Source organism: Ambystoma mexicanum, chromosome 3q, assembly GCF_040938575.1.
Source record: "Ambystoma mexicanum isolate Mex_15411 chromosome 3q, UKY_AmexF1_1, whole genome shotgun sequence".
In the NCBI taxonomy this organism is placed as follows: Eukaryota; Metazoa; Chordata; class Amphibia; order Caudata; family Ambystomatidae; genus Ambystoma; species Ambystoma mexicanum.
This window is the reverse complement of record NC_090926.1, coordinates 990,383,543-990,399,858: the sequence shown is the minus strand read 5'-3', so window position 1 is coordinate 990,399,858 and position 16,316 is coordinate 990,383,543. Positions and strand designations below refer to the sequence as shown.

At 46.0% G+C, this 16,316-nt stretch overlaps 1 protein-coding gene across 1 annotated transcript in view; it reads right to left on the bottom strand.

The window, feature by feature from the left end:
* The window catches only part of NPLOC4 (NPL4 homolog, ubiquitin recognition factor), an 847,851-nt gene that overhangs the window by 768,163 nt on the left and 63,372 nt on the right, over positions 1 to 16,316 (bottom strand). The window contains exon 3 of the mRNA XM_069655142.1: positions 3,772 to 3,884. Coding sequence (XP_069511243.1) covers positions 3,772 to 3,884 — 113 coding nt within the window. The remainder of the gene's footprint in view (positions 1 to 3,771; positions 3,885 to 16,316) is intronic.

Sequence of the window (16,316 nt, the reverse complement as noted above, 5' to 3'; positions counted from 1 at the left end):
AACTGGGGACCCCAGGCCTTCCAGTGACCGCGGCAACAATTTGAATGTTATGAGATTGCCAATACAGAAACTACAAGAAGATTGTTTGAAAGAAGAAAAGGCAATACAGATTCAAACCCCAATAGAATGCTAATGCATGAGATGCAACTGGGGGCAACATTTTATCGAACATTAAAGCAGACAAATATACAGAGCCAAGAACGGTATATGCAATTTTGGTGCTACAGAGGAACTGTAAAAACACATAAGTAGTCCTGGCAAGTGAACAATACCAAGCAATTGAAATTAAGAGACGTCCTGGCAGGAGTGTTCACCAGGCAGTTGGAAATGCATAGAGTCCTGGCAGAGGAGTATAACAGGTGATTGGCAAAGCTGCAAGAAAGGACAGTGTTTGCTAGATAAAGGAGAAACTTGTGTTAAAGAAAGACTTTTGCAAGCCTAACAGGAGGTATTGTGAATCAAGGAGACACAAAAGGAACTGTTAGTAAAGAGAAGTTGCCATCCCATTTAAGAATCCAGGGCAAGGGAACCACCCTCTAGATCCAAGGTCTTTTTACCTTGGGGAACATTTTCGTTGGAGCCATTCTAATTTTCATTAAGACTTCCTGTTTGCCAATTATAAGGTTAAAGACATTTCATTGCACAATTTATGGTTTCGTTTGTTGTGCCAGGGTCGGTTTTTCACATTTGGATGGTTTTTCAGCTATTGACATCCAGACATAGCCTTAGTTATGCGTTTTTAGGTAGGGACATTCCTCTTCAGAATAGGGCCATAGAGGCATTTTCCCCCAACCCATTTTCATTTAAATAAAAGTCTTAACCACAATCATGACAACTTTGCGTCCGGCTTTCATTTCTGGCCCCTCACGCCACCACCTGATGATGAACAGAAGAAACACTAATGTCTAGTTTCGATAGTGTGACTAAACTGCAAAGCTTAGACTTCGGAAGCGTGACTATGGTGAGGGGTCCAGTAAAGCACCCTCAGATCTCTTACTAATTCAAGTTAGGCAGAATGAATACAAATGGTTATTTAGGCCTTAGACAAACTCCACAGTTAACACAAAGTATTCACCAAGATATTCACATTCACTTTGGTGTGCTCTGCTAATATCACTAGCCCTTGACTTTTAGAATACTGATAAAGCAGTTCCAGAACACTGTAGTTCAGTAAACAAGTGAATAAAAAGAACTAGGTAAGTAACCATCAGTTAGAGAATGAATATGTTGAAAACAAAGAAACACCATACAAAATACAACTTAAAAACTTACTTTCCTTGTTATAAGAGCGGTACCAGTGCATTTCTCTTCAAAAGGATAGGAGTGTGAACAAGTGTTGGCAACATGCAGTTTATAAATGTGAACTAGTTGGATAATCAAAAGAACGTTTTTAGTAGACCCTCGCCAAATCCTTGAAGCCCGCAGAAAAATACTTAACCAGAGCACCACCTCTCATGGTCAGAACAGGGAGAGATCAGGGAAGGACTTTATGCACCGATGTGTTTACTCACCCCCTGCACTCATTCACTCAAGGACCATCGCAGAAGTTCCTGAAATTGCTGGGTCCCCTTTTCTCATGCCTTGGTTCCTTTGAAGCAAATTCTGGGGTCTCTGGTGCAAAGGTCACTTTTGCTGTTGGGTTTTGGTTCCGGCTAGTTGACGGATCCGGGCTACAATGGACAGTTATCAACACTGGATACCTCTAATGGACTGAAGAAAGGACCACCAGTCTGGCAATGGCCTCATGAGGATTTCCGGGACAGACTACTCTTGTGTCGGAAACAAACAAGTCCCGCAACACCGCTCTGCTTGTTGGAGAGCTGCAACTTCAGAGAAATGCTTACTGTTTCCTAAATCAAGGATCTGCAGAGACCCAAAGCTCAACTCGTGACAGCGACCGATGCAGCAGAGAAGGAAACTGGCCAGCCCACAGGTTGTTCTGGGACCCTTTCAAAGGCTTCTGTGGGCTGGATCTTCGAGCAGGGGTTGAGACTAGCAAACACATCTACCCTGCAACCAAAACTAATGAAAGAACAAAGTATGGTGCATGCTGGAAAGTCGGATAAAGTCTAAAAACCATTGGTAAGTGTGAACACAAGCAATAGCTATAGGATTTCAAAATAATTAATTTACTTTGGCAGGATGATAAAGAAAATCTATAGTTCCAAGAAGCTAGAAATAACAGTGGTTACTATAGTAAGGGAAAAGGGATGAGTTAACAGAACTTTGCTCAAATGTCTAATTATGGCAATACTGATCCTTCCCAGGATTGCTTAACAGTCACAGGTCAACGGATAATGCCGACTGCTTGGTTCTTGGCAGTCCTCAGTCTTACAAATATAGAGCATTGGATGCTTCTTGGTAATCCTCAGGGATCAAGCTATAGGCCCAGTTTGTTTCTTGACATTCCTACCAGCAAGTACCTTTTCGCCCCTTGATCTGGGGCTATTGTAAGGCCTACATATTCTCCTACTCCAGCCGTGGGTACATCTCTTGAGCCAATTTCAATAACTTTAAAACATACTACTCTTCACAAGCATTTCTTCCCCTTTGCTTAGGTTTTTTTCTCGGGATGCAATATCAATGGTTGCTCTTAGGCCACATGTACAGTTTTTTCTGACCTCAATCGGACTTGGGTGGCTAACAAGTACAAGGCTAAAGGCAACAGAGGGCGTCCCCTCTTTCCTTCACCTGCTGCATTGGGCCTGAATTCAACAGTCAATAAATGCCCGCTCCTAAAGCAAGATTCCTGAGGGACAAAGGACAAGTACAACAAATTCAGTCAGAGTCTCAGGGATTTAGTATCCCAGGACACTGCTTTATCCGAAAGTGGTCTGTTCCTCCGTTTCCCTGGTTGTTGCTCCATGTCCTTGCTTTGGCTGTGTCACCGCTTGGGCTGGCGAGATGGCCACTGGCGATGGTTGGACCCCTTGTGGTCTCTAGGATCTTGTGGTCCCTCAAGTGGATCAGGATATAGTTTTTCCCCTTCTGCTCTATTTGTCTTATGTATGGTGGTTCTCCCTCGACAACTCTTCGGTATTTTCCACCACCCCTACATGTGTACTTCCTGTTGTATTATCTCCCCTCTACCAATATGCCAACTTTAATAATATTGCCGTTTTACTGGTGGCCTAACAAATGCTACCCTAGTCTGAGATCCAACATGGTTAACTTTTTGGTCATCGGGTAATAATGCGGCCACTCACAATGCCACCGTTTAGTGGAAAGTGCCCCTGACTCCCTTTATCACCATAACCACATCTGCCACTCTATGAATGATCATTATCATCCTCCTCTTCCTCATTATGATCCTCCTCCTATCGCCTCTGGGAGGGGTGTGCGGGTCATATCAAACAGTAAGCGTCTCCTCCTCAACCCCACATTTCCCAGTCTCCCTACTTCTGGTGCGACTCAAGGGGTCATGTATAATGTAAAAAGAGACATGTGTTAAAGTTATATTTGCAATTTTCAATGTATAAGCACCTCATTCCCCAGAAGTAACTCCTGCTTACTGGGTGATGCTGGATATCCAGCAACTGCTTTATTCTGATCTAGAAAAATCCTTCTAACATTTGGAATTTTGATAAAACATTAAATGGCACAACTTGTTCTCCTGTAAAGACTAAATAGCATCATTTAAACAATTATCTGCACTGTGTGAATATGTTTTGACAGAAATGACAGCAGTTCAGAATGGCACGACAATCCATGCCTATGATCACAATGGCCACTTTCCAGAGATTCCCTTGGATTCTTCCATTATACACTTACTTTATTTTCAGCACATTGAGTGACTTGTTTGGGGAAGCAGAGATCTCGCCAGTTTTGTTTCTATTCAAATACACAGAAAACCCGTTATGTCCAAATCCAAATTCCGAAGCAACCTGAAACAAACAGAATACCAAACAATAAAGACGCGAACATGAGACAATAACATAACCTAGTACAACTTCAGACAACCGCTGCAACAAGACACTCATGCCAACAAATTTGCATAAAAGCAGTAAAGAAAAAAGTGCACAAGTACAACTCAATAACTTATTTAATAAACACTGCAATTAGTTATCCTTTGAGTTGTATGCTGTGTAGGATCTCTACTGCAGCTGAACTAGTCGACTGAGCCACATACTAGATTGTATACTGAAAGAATGCAAAGTGAATTGGGAAGAAGATGGAGCTGTGTGACAAGGAGTTTACAAGATGTCGGTTCTCCTCCAACTTAATAGTTTGGCAAAACCCCTTCTGCATGATCGGCACCCAATTACCCCAATTAGCTCGTCATAGCACACACGTTGCATATGTATTTGGAAACCCTAACCTACCTTTCTTCTGGCTCTCCTGCTAGCAGGAAGGCCTGCCATAAAGATCAATTAACTGGTAGGCCAGGTTCCTTTCCAATAACTGACACCAAGTAACCAGTTGGGAAAGTGATTACTTAGTATTGTCTTGTTTAAATTGTTGCTGGGCTTTGTTGAGTTAACCCAAATATTTTCGTGTTCTATTTCAATCTATTTTACGGTTGTTTTGGGCTGGACATTGTTAATTACCCTCATAGTATTTCATTTTATTTGGCTTGTTTACGTTGGTTACCCCTTTCTTATAGGTTTGATTTTTTCTAGGCCTACTTCAAGTTCATTGCCATCGTTGTGCAATGTCTTGCATGCGTCCTTTTCAACATCTAGCTCCTAAACTATGGAATTTTCGTTCCTCACAGGAAACTCGAACTTTTTCTACTCCCCAAAAGCATGCAAAGGCCTATGGCTGTAAAAGTGTCAGAGTTTGGACCTATTCAACTTCGAGCGGCATGAGCTGAGATGAATTCTTGTTCCCGGGCCTCCTACATGAGCACAGCCTCCAACACTACATCACTAGCATAAGTGGTCAGAACAGAGGATTCACTGGTGTCAAACTTCCCAAGTAGTTCTGCCAAGTTAATTTCCTGCCTTAGCTTCTTGAATGCCATCTCGCACTCTGAACTCCATTCATTTTATTTATTTAATATATTGGAAATTTGTATGGCGCCTATACACAGGTCTTTCCAGGCGCCACAAGAAAAGTGAGAGGTGGGTTTGCGGGGGAGGGTGGGGACATGGGAATCAAACTGTAGAACAAAAAACAATTAGATTGGCCTTGTGACAATCCTACCGTGCAAATGCATGACAAGGTGATAAGTGCAAGGGGAGGAAGAAGTGCAGAAGTGGGGTACCCCCAAGGGTAGGAGCGGGAAAGTGCCATGGGAAGAGGGCGGGGGTGAGTGCGGTGAACAAGGTGGACCAAGTTGAACTAGTCTGGGGAAGGGAGCCTGAGGGCAAGTGCTGTCAAAGGATGCTAGTGGAAAATGTACGGGGTGGTTGGGCCCGTGTATGACTGTAGGGACCAGGCCCCAGTCACAGCAGCCAATGGAGTTTAGCACGGGAGGTGTGAGAGGAAAGAAAGAAGTCTGAGGGGGGTGGTTCCAAATGTAGGGGCTAGCCGAGGAAAGGGATCTACCTCCCACTCTCTGCTTGGAGAAACGTTTGACCTGCAGAGAGTTGAAGCCAGAGGACTGAAGAACTCTGGCCGGGAGGGAAAGCTGGATGTAAAGCTGTCCCAGGCCCCAGACAGCCTTGTGGCTTGAATTTGATCCTTGCGGTCAACTCAAGGAATGTATTGTGCCCTTGCGTAGCAGTTCTCTCAACTTCTTTTTCTCAAAACGTGGAATACATTTTTGTTAGAATTCCATTGCTAGGAAGGAGGGGAGTTTATCGTTGTTCATTAGTCTCTCTGCAGTTTAAACAGCTATCACTTGTTGCTTGGATCGTACAACCCACCTGATATTCAATGTCCCCTGTGACCTGAACACACATTTCTCCTTCCTTAATGTTAGGACACGCGTTAACAACATTCAACACCTTCCCAAATTCTCATTGTGCTTCCTTGTATCTAGACCACCTATCAAGAGTCATACTGAAAGGATTGAACCCCATTGCAGTCCCCCCTGTACATGTTGCATAATATTCTATAATACTGCAAATGAGGATACCAGACTGAACGGCATGCGTCTGAATTGGAAAATCGCATAAAGCGTTATAAAAGCAGTCAGCTTGCTTGGCATAGGGTGCAGGCACCCTTGGTGGTACGCCGATGTGAGGTCAAGTTTGGTGAAGTACTGACACTTAACTGAAGTGGATACCAGTTCATTCATATTGAGAGGTGTTGCTCTACAATGAAGCACTTAACCAATGCAAATCTACGCTTAAGTGCACCTCTCCATTTGCCTTTCTTACTACCAATGGAGACACCCACTCCACCGACCTGTATCGCTCTCCGTTACACTTCCTGGCCTGGCCAATTCATTGTGTACTGAACTGCTCATTGCCAAGGACACCAAGTGATTGTGCCACCGCTGACTTACCACTCTACTTTAAACTCAATTTTGTGAACCCTACTATTGTGACATTCCTTTAAAGATAGGATAGCATGAGCAAAACTGACTAGTTAAATTGGCTCTTTATTGTAATATACTGGAACGAGGCCCGGCGATGACAGTTGCTCAAGGGCTGCACCACCAATTATACCATCATCATGGTCTCCACACCATCCACACACATGGATGGCTAGGGGCATTCACAATTCTCCTCCTCTTCGCCACTCACAGATCCTATTGGGGAGATATTGGAGATCTTTTTGAGACCCCGTGTTCCTGCTAACATCACGTAATTGTCTTATTCAGAAAACCTTCCATCCTTAATTTCTTTGACCTGTCATGAGAGTTCATCATCCAATGCAGGGTTCGAAATTGAGGGGAAGCTGGGAGCAAGGAGCTTTTTAGCTCCTGGATAGGGCCTAAAAAAGACTCAACACCAACAGCTACGTTTGGCTCCCCAGGCCAACTGATGCTGAACAAACAAACCTATGTGAATTTAACTCTGCATTTAAAGCATAAGGGATCAAATAATGGACAACTTGATTTGCATTTTATGTGGAAGTGAGACTTGCGGAACTATGTACTAGCTCCACGTTCCCCAGTGGTAGCTCCTAGGGAACGTGGAGTAAACAGTAAACAGATGCTAACCTTGCGAACCTAGGGACCAATACCTAGCAATTTGCATATCAAACTTCCACATGAGAGGCAAAGATACGTTTTTGTCCAACATACATGACCCATTATGGTTTCAATGTCTTATGGATATGTCTCAATACTTCTTTAGACACGTTCCCAGACACCCAGAGCTAATGTTAGATAGTTATGTTTGTATGGCACTTGGTAGCAGGAGTGCGGGGGGAGCAGGTCGGGGTTAAAAGTAGCACCTGGCAGGATTTGGTGCCAAGCAACAATGCTTATTTAAGCTACAAGGAGGAGCTAAATAGCTCCCAACTCCCAGCAATTCTGAAACCTGCGCTACTATGGAGATACTTAAGACACCGTAAGGAGGTAAGACACTACAGTGAGCTTTATTTTAAGATGCAGCTTTTTGTTGAGCATGACGCAAATGAATTGTTTTCTGTAGAGATCTGTTCTCATTTTTCTATGAATACACCCTCACTAGCAAATTTCCCATGTAGGGGTGAATCTGAAGTCGCTGCCAACCTATGTGTGCCGCTACTACAGCAAGGCACTGGAAAATACCATTTCTGTCCTTGTTTTCAGCTGACTGGAAGAACCCATTTAATGAGCTTTGTTCCTCCAGTGTGAATCATAGAAAACATTGATAACTATCTGAAAGGGATAAATATGGACAGGTGATTAACCTTCTCCAGTTTTACCATTTTTAAACTTTAATAGAGTACATGATAGCACATGTCCTTCCTTTCCCTCAATTGTCATGTACCAGGAAACTTATCTGTAGACTATTTTCCAAATTTCCACAGGTGGTACTATATTGCAAAAAATGTTTCTCAAGAAACTGCTGTTCTCTCTACATCTTCCTTGCATGCGGTTTATCTGGTGGGGACTGAGTAAATTGTAGACTGCCTTCACTATACTAACCTTTCAGGTTTTCCAACCTCCACCAAGGGAGAAATTGTCAGACACGGACTCCCACTAAGATGCGACACGGTAGGGGATTCTGTAAGAAATCATTACTTGGAGAGAGATTGCTTGGGAATGCAGCAGTAGCCAGTGAAGGGTTTCCTCTGCCCATTGGCCCACTAAAACATCTCACCACCATCCCCTGCATGGCTTCCCCACAGGAGGCCCCCGCTAAGCTCCCATTCTAATCCCAATCACCAGTCCTTCCCACCATTAGATGACATTACTATACTATGCCCCATCAGAACAAATAGGCTCTCCTCATGCACCACATCTGTTTCAGTCCACCAGCAGTCAGGCGAACCCCCACACCCCCTCCGCCACTTCAACACCGGCCATCCTTCCCTGTGACCCCATACCACCCGCAATAACTTTGCCCCTACAACCCACCACCTCCCACACAATTAAAATGGGACCTTGTTAACGCTTGCTCAGTATGCGCCCAGTCAACAAACATACACAATCTTATAATAGAACATAGTTTAGACATCCTAGCCATTACAGAAACATGGCTCCACAATGCTACAGACCCTTCCCCCTCATTCTATCAGGATTCACCATTATCAGAACAGACCTCACTGTTCAACCTGGAAGGGGGATGTCGCAAGCATCCACAAATCCACACTTCCCATCATAGAGTTACTGATAATCCCGCTACCAGGTTTACAACCTTCTATTTACCAAACTTACTTACAATCCTCATAACTCTCAACATTATACTCCTATACCGACACCCCAACAACTCAACCACATCGGAATCCGATATTCCCTTCCTCCTAGCACCCATAATTAAACCCAACACCAAACTCATCCTGATAGGCAAATTCAATATGGGATACCCTCAAGACAAGAACCGTGGTTCTACCCACTGCTTTATTCAAAATGAACCTATGCAAATCGTTAGAACACCTACCCGCATCAAGGCCGCCTACTTGACTGGATCCTCTACCACAACATCATCCCTTCACTCACAGATATTTATTTATTTTGGATTTGTAAAGCACACTGCAGCCCTCTAGGCAACGAGGCGCTATAAGTATACATAAGGAGGCTTGCTTGTGGGTTACAATAAGCGGCCCAATGTGTTAGGCTTGACAACATACAGTTATTTATACAGTTGAGTTACAGTGTACAATGTTCTACAATACAAGGTGTGTCGAGTTGAAATTATAGCAGTAGTAGAAACATTATACAGGAGGAGGAATAGGCTCTTTAGACAAAGCCTAGTCTTTAGGGCCTTGCGTAAGGCGGCATGGGACTCTATAGATCTAATCTGGTCTGGGAGTTTGTTCCAAAGAGTGGCGGCCATAGTTGGGAAGCTAGATCCTCTAGCACGCACTCTGCGTGAGTGGGGTACTGTGATGCGGTTAGCATATGCAGTTCTTGCAGGTCTGGAGGCTGTTTGTCTGGAGATCCTTTGCGTAAGGTATCTGGGGGCGAGGCCGTGAATACATTTGTGGGTTAGGGCTAGTGTTTTGAAGATGACCCTTTCCTTAATAGGTAGCCAGTGTGCCTGTCTTCTGATCGTGGAGATGTGTTCCCTGCGTGAAAGGCCAGTGGCTACCCTTAAGGCGTTGTTCTGTGCTATCTGAGGTTTGCCCAGGTTCTTTTGAGATGTGCCAATGAAGAGGGCATTGCAGTAATCCAGTCTAGAGCCGATGAGGGCTCCAACTATGGTGATACAGTTCTGTTGGGTTAGGAATGGTCTGACAGCGTTAATCAGTTTGGCGTGGTATGCTGCAGAGGATGCGATGGCGTTGACCTGCATGTCCATGGTGAGGCTTGGTTCAAGGTACACGCCAAGTGTTTTGATCGTTTGTGATACTGTGATAGGGATGTTATCAATTGTGAATGTATGGTATTCTTTGGCAAGTTAAGAGTGAAGGGGGATCCTATCAGCAGGAGTTCCGTTTTGTCACTGTTTAAGCAAAGCCAATTATCTGCCATCCAGGATTGTATGGTAAAGTAGATGAGGTTGAGGGTGTTAGAGTCAACTAGATCGTCTCCTGTGAGAGGTATGAGCACCTGGGTATCATCTGCATAATTAATATATGAGATGCCCAGCGAGTCTAAGATTTTGAATAAGGGTCTGGTGAAAAGGTTATACAGCGTAGGGGCTATGCATGAGCCCTGTGGGACCCCACACTTGATAGGGCTCGGGGTGGCACTGGCCGATTCGGAAAAGACCTTCATTACTCTCTCCTGAAGGAAAGAGTTGATCCAGTCGCAGGCCTTAGGAGAGAAGTTTGCTGTGGAGGTGAGATGGTGACATGGAGTTTTGTGCTCAACGAGTTTGAAGGCAGCGGAGAGGTCTAGTAGCAGGAGGAGAGCAGGTTTGCCTACATCTCTAAGGTCATCTATTTGGTTTTTCAAATATAGTAGTGCCGTTTCTGTGCCATGGCGAGGACGAAAGCCAGATTGGCGAAGTCCAAGAAGGTGATTGTCCTCAATGTATTTTTGAACTTGCAGGTAGGCCGCTTTGTCCAGGATTTTTAATCGAAACGGAACCGTGGTGATGGGTCTATAGTTCCCTGGTGTCGTTGGATCGAGAGAGGGTTTCTTCAGTAGGGGTCTCACCCAGACTTCTTTAAGGGATGTAGGTACATGGGCTGTTTGGAAGGACGAATTGATGACAGCAGTAACAAATGGTGCAAGTGCTGGTGAACATTCTTGGATTATGTGAGCCGGGCATGCGCCCCCTTTGCAGTTGGAGGGCTTGATGGATTTTGAGGGCTGTGACCTATGTCTCGTTCATGGCAGTGAATTCAAATTTGGGTGTCCGGTTGTCATCATTGTACGTGGGGGGTGCTGTGTGGGAGGATATGAGGGAGGCGAGAGCTTCTTGATGGGCAAGAATTTTGGTGTGCAAAGTGTCCAGTTTGTCAAGCATGGCAGATTGGATTTGGTTGCACCATGATTGATCTTTAACAATTGTGGTGGGTGGAGATGAGGGTGATTCCAGTTCCCTAAAAATCGCGAATATTTCTTTGGTCATTATTGATCCTAGTATTGTAGGAATCAGCTTTGGCATGAATGATGGCTGTTTTATATTCCCTCGCAATCGTCTTGAATGCGGTTTTGTTCAGTTCAGTAGGGTTGCTTTTCCATGTGGAAAGTGATACCCTTTTTTGGCTCGGAGATCCATGAGTGCTTGGGAGAACCAGGCATTCGAATGCTTGGTTTTCTTGGCTTTTTTGGCTGTAAGGGGGGCAGATATGGACTGACCACCACTTGATAGTTCTCACTCTCAGCCTCACACACCCTGGCTCTCCACACCACCACCGCCAATCCCCAACATACAGAAGCTCACTTAAGAAACACTCCCTCCCATGTTATGCAAGATTTTGGCCACTCCCTGTCACTTTGGCCCATAATCCATTGGCAATCACTACAACTCAGTGCTACTCAAAGCACTCGACCTGCATCAGGGTTTGCAATTAAAGCGGCTGGGAGGCATTTAGCTCCTGCTTGTAGCCTAGAAGAACATGGTTAGCTTGACACCAACAGTTACCAGGAGATACTTTTAGCTCCCCAGACCAACCAATGCCGAACAAAGAAGGCTATATGAATTTGGGCCAATCTATAAATAAACATTAGGACACATCTAAACGGCTTTTAAAGCACACACTGTCATAATTAAAGAAGAAAATGATAAGTTACATATTTTATAGGAATTATATTTACAGAACACTATACACAAACTCCTCGTTCCCCAGTGGTAGCTAGGTCCACTCTCTGGGGAAGGAATGTAGCGCAGGTGAACATGTCTAGAAGGTCCAGGTACCATGTCCTCTTTGCCTAATTCAGAGCATTTAGGATCATGATTTTTCCCAAACTTCCTCAACCTCTTGACGACGTGAGGAATTACAGGGACTGCCTGCAAACTCCCAGTCTACTACGAATGCCTCCTCCAGAGCTCCTCTCCGACAACATTCCCTGGAGCAGAACGGGGTGCACTTCCTGCTGATAAGGGACAAAAACAGATGCACTTTAGGGGGTTTCCCAAAGGGCAAAGATCTCTAAAATGACTTCCTGAGCCAAAAAATAAAAAGAAATTGCTGAGGTATCATCCCACAAGAAACCGCTGGTTGGAAAATCAAATCCTACTGAAAATACATACATTTTGTTGCAAGCGCTTGGGGTGGTCGAGCCTTCTCAGTACTGGCTCCCACCCTATGGAATGCCCTGCCATTCCATTTGAGAGTCCAGACTGCATACCTTCCCTTTAGGAAGCTCTTAAAGACCCATCTTTTTGGTTCCCTTACTGCTAGCTAGGCTGTGGTTTCTTGTTTTGTTACACTGCCCCACCCCCTCTCAGCGCCTTGATGCCTTCGTGCCATAGTTCGCCCTCTATAAATCATAATTAAATAAACTCTGACCTGTGTGTTCTCTTCCCCGGCCAGGTGAACAGCTGACAGAGGTATTGTTTTGTAGAGCCCAAAACCAGAGCTGCATTGCCTCCCTGCACAGTGTTAGTGGTCCTAAACCACCTCTCTTGTTGAGGTAATGCATGGTTACGGTGTTGTACGTTATCAGGATATTCTTTCCCTGGATGGAAGGCAAAAGGCCATCATTGCCAGTCTGATCGCCATCAGCTTGAAAAGGTTTATGTGTAGTCTTGATTCCGATGCGAAACAATGTCTACTGAAAGTCAGATCGCTCATGTTAGCTCCTCATCCCGTGAGGGAAGCATCCGTGACGACAGTCCTCTCCGGCCAGGGTTGCCAAAAGTTTCCCTTATCACATTCTCCTCGCAGGCCCACCCACCACAGTAGGATCCTGTGCGACTTTGCTTGGGACCTGAAGAAGGTCTGTCATCCTGCCGGAGAACTGTGACGATGAGGGCCCACTGGAGGGACCTCATATCCTTAGGCGGCCTTCTGGCACCAGGAAAATGCAGGATGCCATGAGGCTCAGAATGTCAAATGCTGGCAGATATTGGGTGTTCTGAAGAACAAATACCTTACCTTGTGGTAACTTTCTTTACGATGGATGTTCCTGCCACGGATTCCTCATCCATAATATTCCGATCCCAGCGTAGCTGTTCTCTGGAAACTTTTCCGCCGCCAGGGAGCACTATGCGGCTCAGCATAGGCTCCGTCAGATGCCTCTACACATCGGATATGGCAATCGGGGTAAGCATAGAAAGCGGCGCAACTCCCCTCAGTTCCACCCTTTTTCCCTAGCAGTCTGAAGCCAAGGGACTTGTAGAACATATGATGTACTAGCTTCCCGCAACAGAGGCAGGTAGGATGGGCAATGAGGAATCCGTGGCAGGAACATTCATCGGGAAAAACATTTCCGAGAGGGAAGTCATTTTTTTCTCCTAATGCATGCTTTCCTGCCACAGATTCCTCATCTATGATAGACTCCCAAGGCAGTACGTAAACCTGGAGGAGGTATGAAGCAAGGACACACCTAGAAAACTCTGGATGGCTGGCCTACCAAAACAGGCATTCTGGCCCGCAAAGGAATCTAAGCAGCAATGCTTAGCGAGCGTGTGCAGCAATGCCATCGTAGCCACCTGGCAAATGGCCACAACCAGGACCCCTCTTGCAGGGCAGAAGTGACAGCCACTCTTCTGATAAGTCAGGCACATCCTTCCTAGCGAGATCATAACTTCCTGAGATGCGGAGAACGATCCACTGTGACAGGGTCTGTTTGATCACAGCCCTGCCAGGACGAGCATCAGCATATCAAACGAAAAGCTGGTCATCCTTCCTAGCCTCTCTATTACAAGACGGGTAGATCTTAAAGGCCTGTACCGGGCCCAGCCGATCGACTCATTCCTGTGTCTTGCAAAGGCGAGGCGGAGCAAAAACACAGGAACATGCATCTTCTGGGAGATAAAATCCGAGACCACATTCAGCAGCAAGGCGGGCCTCACTCTCATTGTCACTTTCTCTTTGGAAAAAAAAAAAATAGGGGAGGTAAAACAAACAATTCCTGGAGCTCACTCACCAATCTTGCGGAAGGGATGGCAACTAGGAAAATCACCTTAAGGGTGAGCAATCTAATAGAACAGGAATGAAGGGGCTCAGATGGAGCACCCATAAACAGTAAAACTGAATTCAAATCCCGGAACCACAAACTGGCGGGAAAGAAAATTGTTACACAAATTCCTCAAGAACTGCACAACAGTGGGGTTGGGGAAAACAAACCCTCTTCTGCGGACCTCTTGAACACAAATAGCAACAAGGTATCCCTTCACAGTGCCAATCTGCAGACCGGTTTAGGGTAAGGAAAGTAGAAATCCAGTACAGGGGACAAAGGACAGGATAAATGATCCAGGTCCCTCTCCCATGACCAAATAGAAAATGTACACCACCTGCAGGCATGCATGGATTTTGTAACAAGCCTCTGAGCTGAAAGGATTACACCGAAGACGTTGTTAGACAAGACCCACTCCTTGTATCGCAGCCTCTTGGTAGCCAAGCATGAAGGTTTAGGCTGCTGAGGTTCAAATGGAGGGCCAGCACCTCCGATAAGGAGAGAAACTCCACTCTCCTCAGAAGGCGCCAGGGAGGGCAGATGGACATGTTCAGAAACCCCATGCCCACTATGGCGCAATCAAGATCGCGGTTCCGAACAGGCGCCATTTCCTGAGACCCAGCGGATGGACAAGGATCGGCGAGAACACAAAGGAGGTTGAGTCCACCTGGCCGTCAGTGTGTCCCACAAAGCTCAGAGATGAGGAAATTCCCTGGAGCAGAACAACTCGCACTTCCTTTTGGCACTGAAAGCAAAGAGGTCCACTTGAGTTCACCCCAAAAGAGAACATCTCCTCCAGAACCTCCCGACAGAGCGCTCACTCGTGGAAGGCCGACGTCTGTCTGCTCAAGGCAGACACTGACATTCTCTCGTCTGGTCAGATAAGCTGCCGTCAGAGAGACACTGTTCTCCAGAGAAGGATAACCAATTCACAGGTGAGAAAAAATAACCTTACATACACTTTTGAAAATGGCACAACACATTCAAGGTAAGTCAAAAGGGCAATCCCCCCAGCATTCCACATAAGGAGGGGGGGGGGGGGGTGGGGGTGCTGGCTCACTAATATAAAAAGTAAAGGAGAAGAAAATCCCCCTTTACTACTTGGGAACTAGTTCACCAAAGTACATTTAAGAGAAATTAACAGGGGAGCCTAGAAGCACAACCCAGCCTAAGCCCAAAGGTTGTAGGAAAGGAACAAGTTACTTACCTGTAACTGTTGTTCTCCAGCATGGGTCTGGCATGGATTCACATGCTCATGAATATTCCCCGTCGTCAGGCTGGGAATCCTCGGTAAAGAAAAAACCAGTATCAGTTTTGTTTCTGATCTGTCTTTCGTAGTAATAACCAATCACTGGTCTCTGCGTCATACTGACCACAGCCAATGACTGCCCTCTACCTAAGCACCGCCTCTGGCAGCCATCTTCAGATTTGGAAGCACGTGAAGTGGCAGTATGACCAAGTGAAGAGCCGCAGAGGGGTAGGCGGGAGGGTTCGCATGTGAATCCATGCCAGACCCATGCTGGAGAACAACAGTTACAGGTAAGTAACTTGTTCCTTCTCCAGCATGGGGTCTGGCATGGATTCACATGCTCATGAATAAAGAATACATAGCAGTACACACATGCACAACCACGGGAGGTGGCAAAGGCTCAACATTAAGCATCACATCAACTCAACGTTAAGCATCTTACCTCCTCACCAGGCTCACCTCAGGCGAACAGGTTGCGCAGCACTGCTTGGCCGACCCTGGACTCCTCCCTGGAATCCCGGTCGACGCAGTAGAATTTCGTGAAGGTGCGCGTCGACCTCCACGTAGCAGCCCTGCATATGTCCAGCAGGGGCACACCAGATAGGAACGCCGTGGTAGCTGCGATCGCTCTGGTGGAATGGGCTCTCGGACGGCCAGGCAGCGGTCGGTTTGCCAACCGGTGACAGCACATGATACAGCCGGAGAGCCATCTGGAGATGGAAGCCTTCGAGAGAGCCTTCCCCTGATTGACAGGTCCAAAGTTCACAAAGAGTTGTGACGTCTTCCGAAAACCCTTCGTGCGGTCCACGTAGAACTTCAGCGCTCTAGCTACATCCAGCGAGTGCAAAGTCCTCTCAGCCGGCGACGAAGGCGACGGGAAGAACACAGGTAACACCAAGGGTTCGTTGAGATGGAAGTCCGACGGTACCTTGGGCATGAAGGAGGGGTGCGTCCTGAGCACTACCCTCGTGTCGTGGAAAGTCAAGTACGGGGCCTTGCAGGAAAGGGCCTGGATCTCTCCCACTCGTCGTGCGGAGGTGATGGCCACAAGAAAAGCTGTTTTCC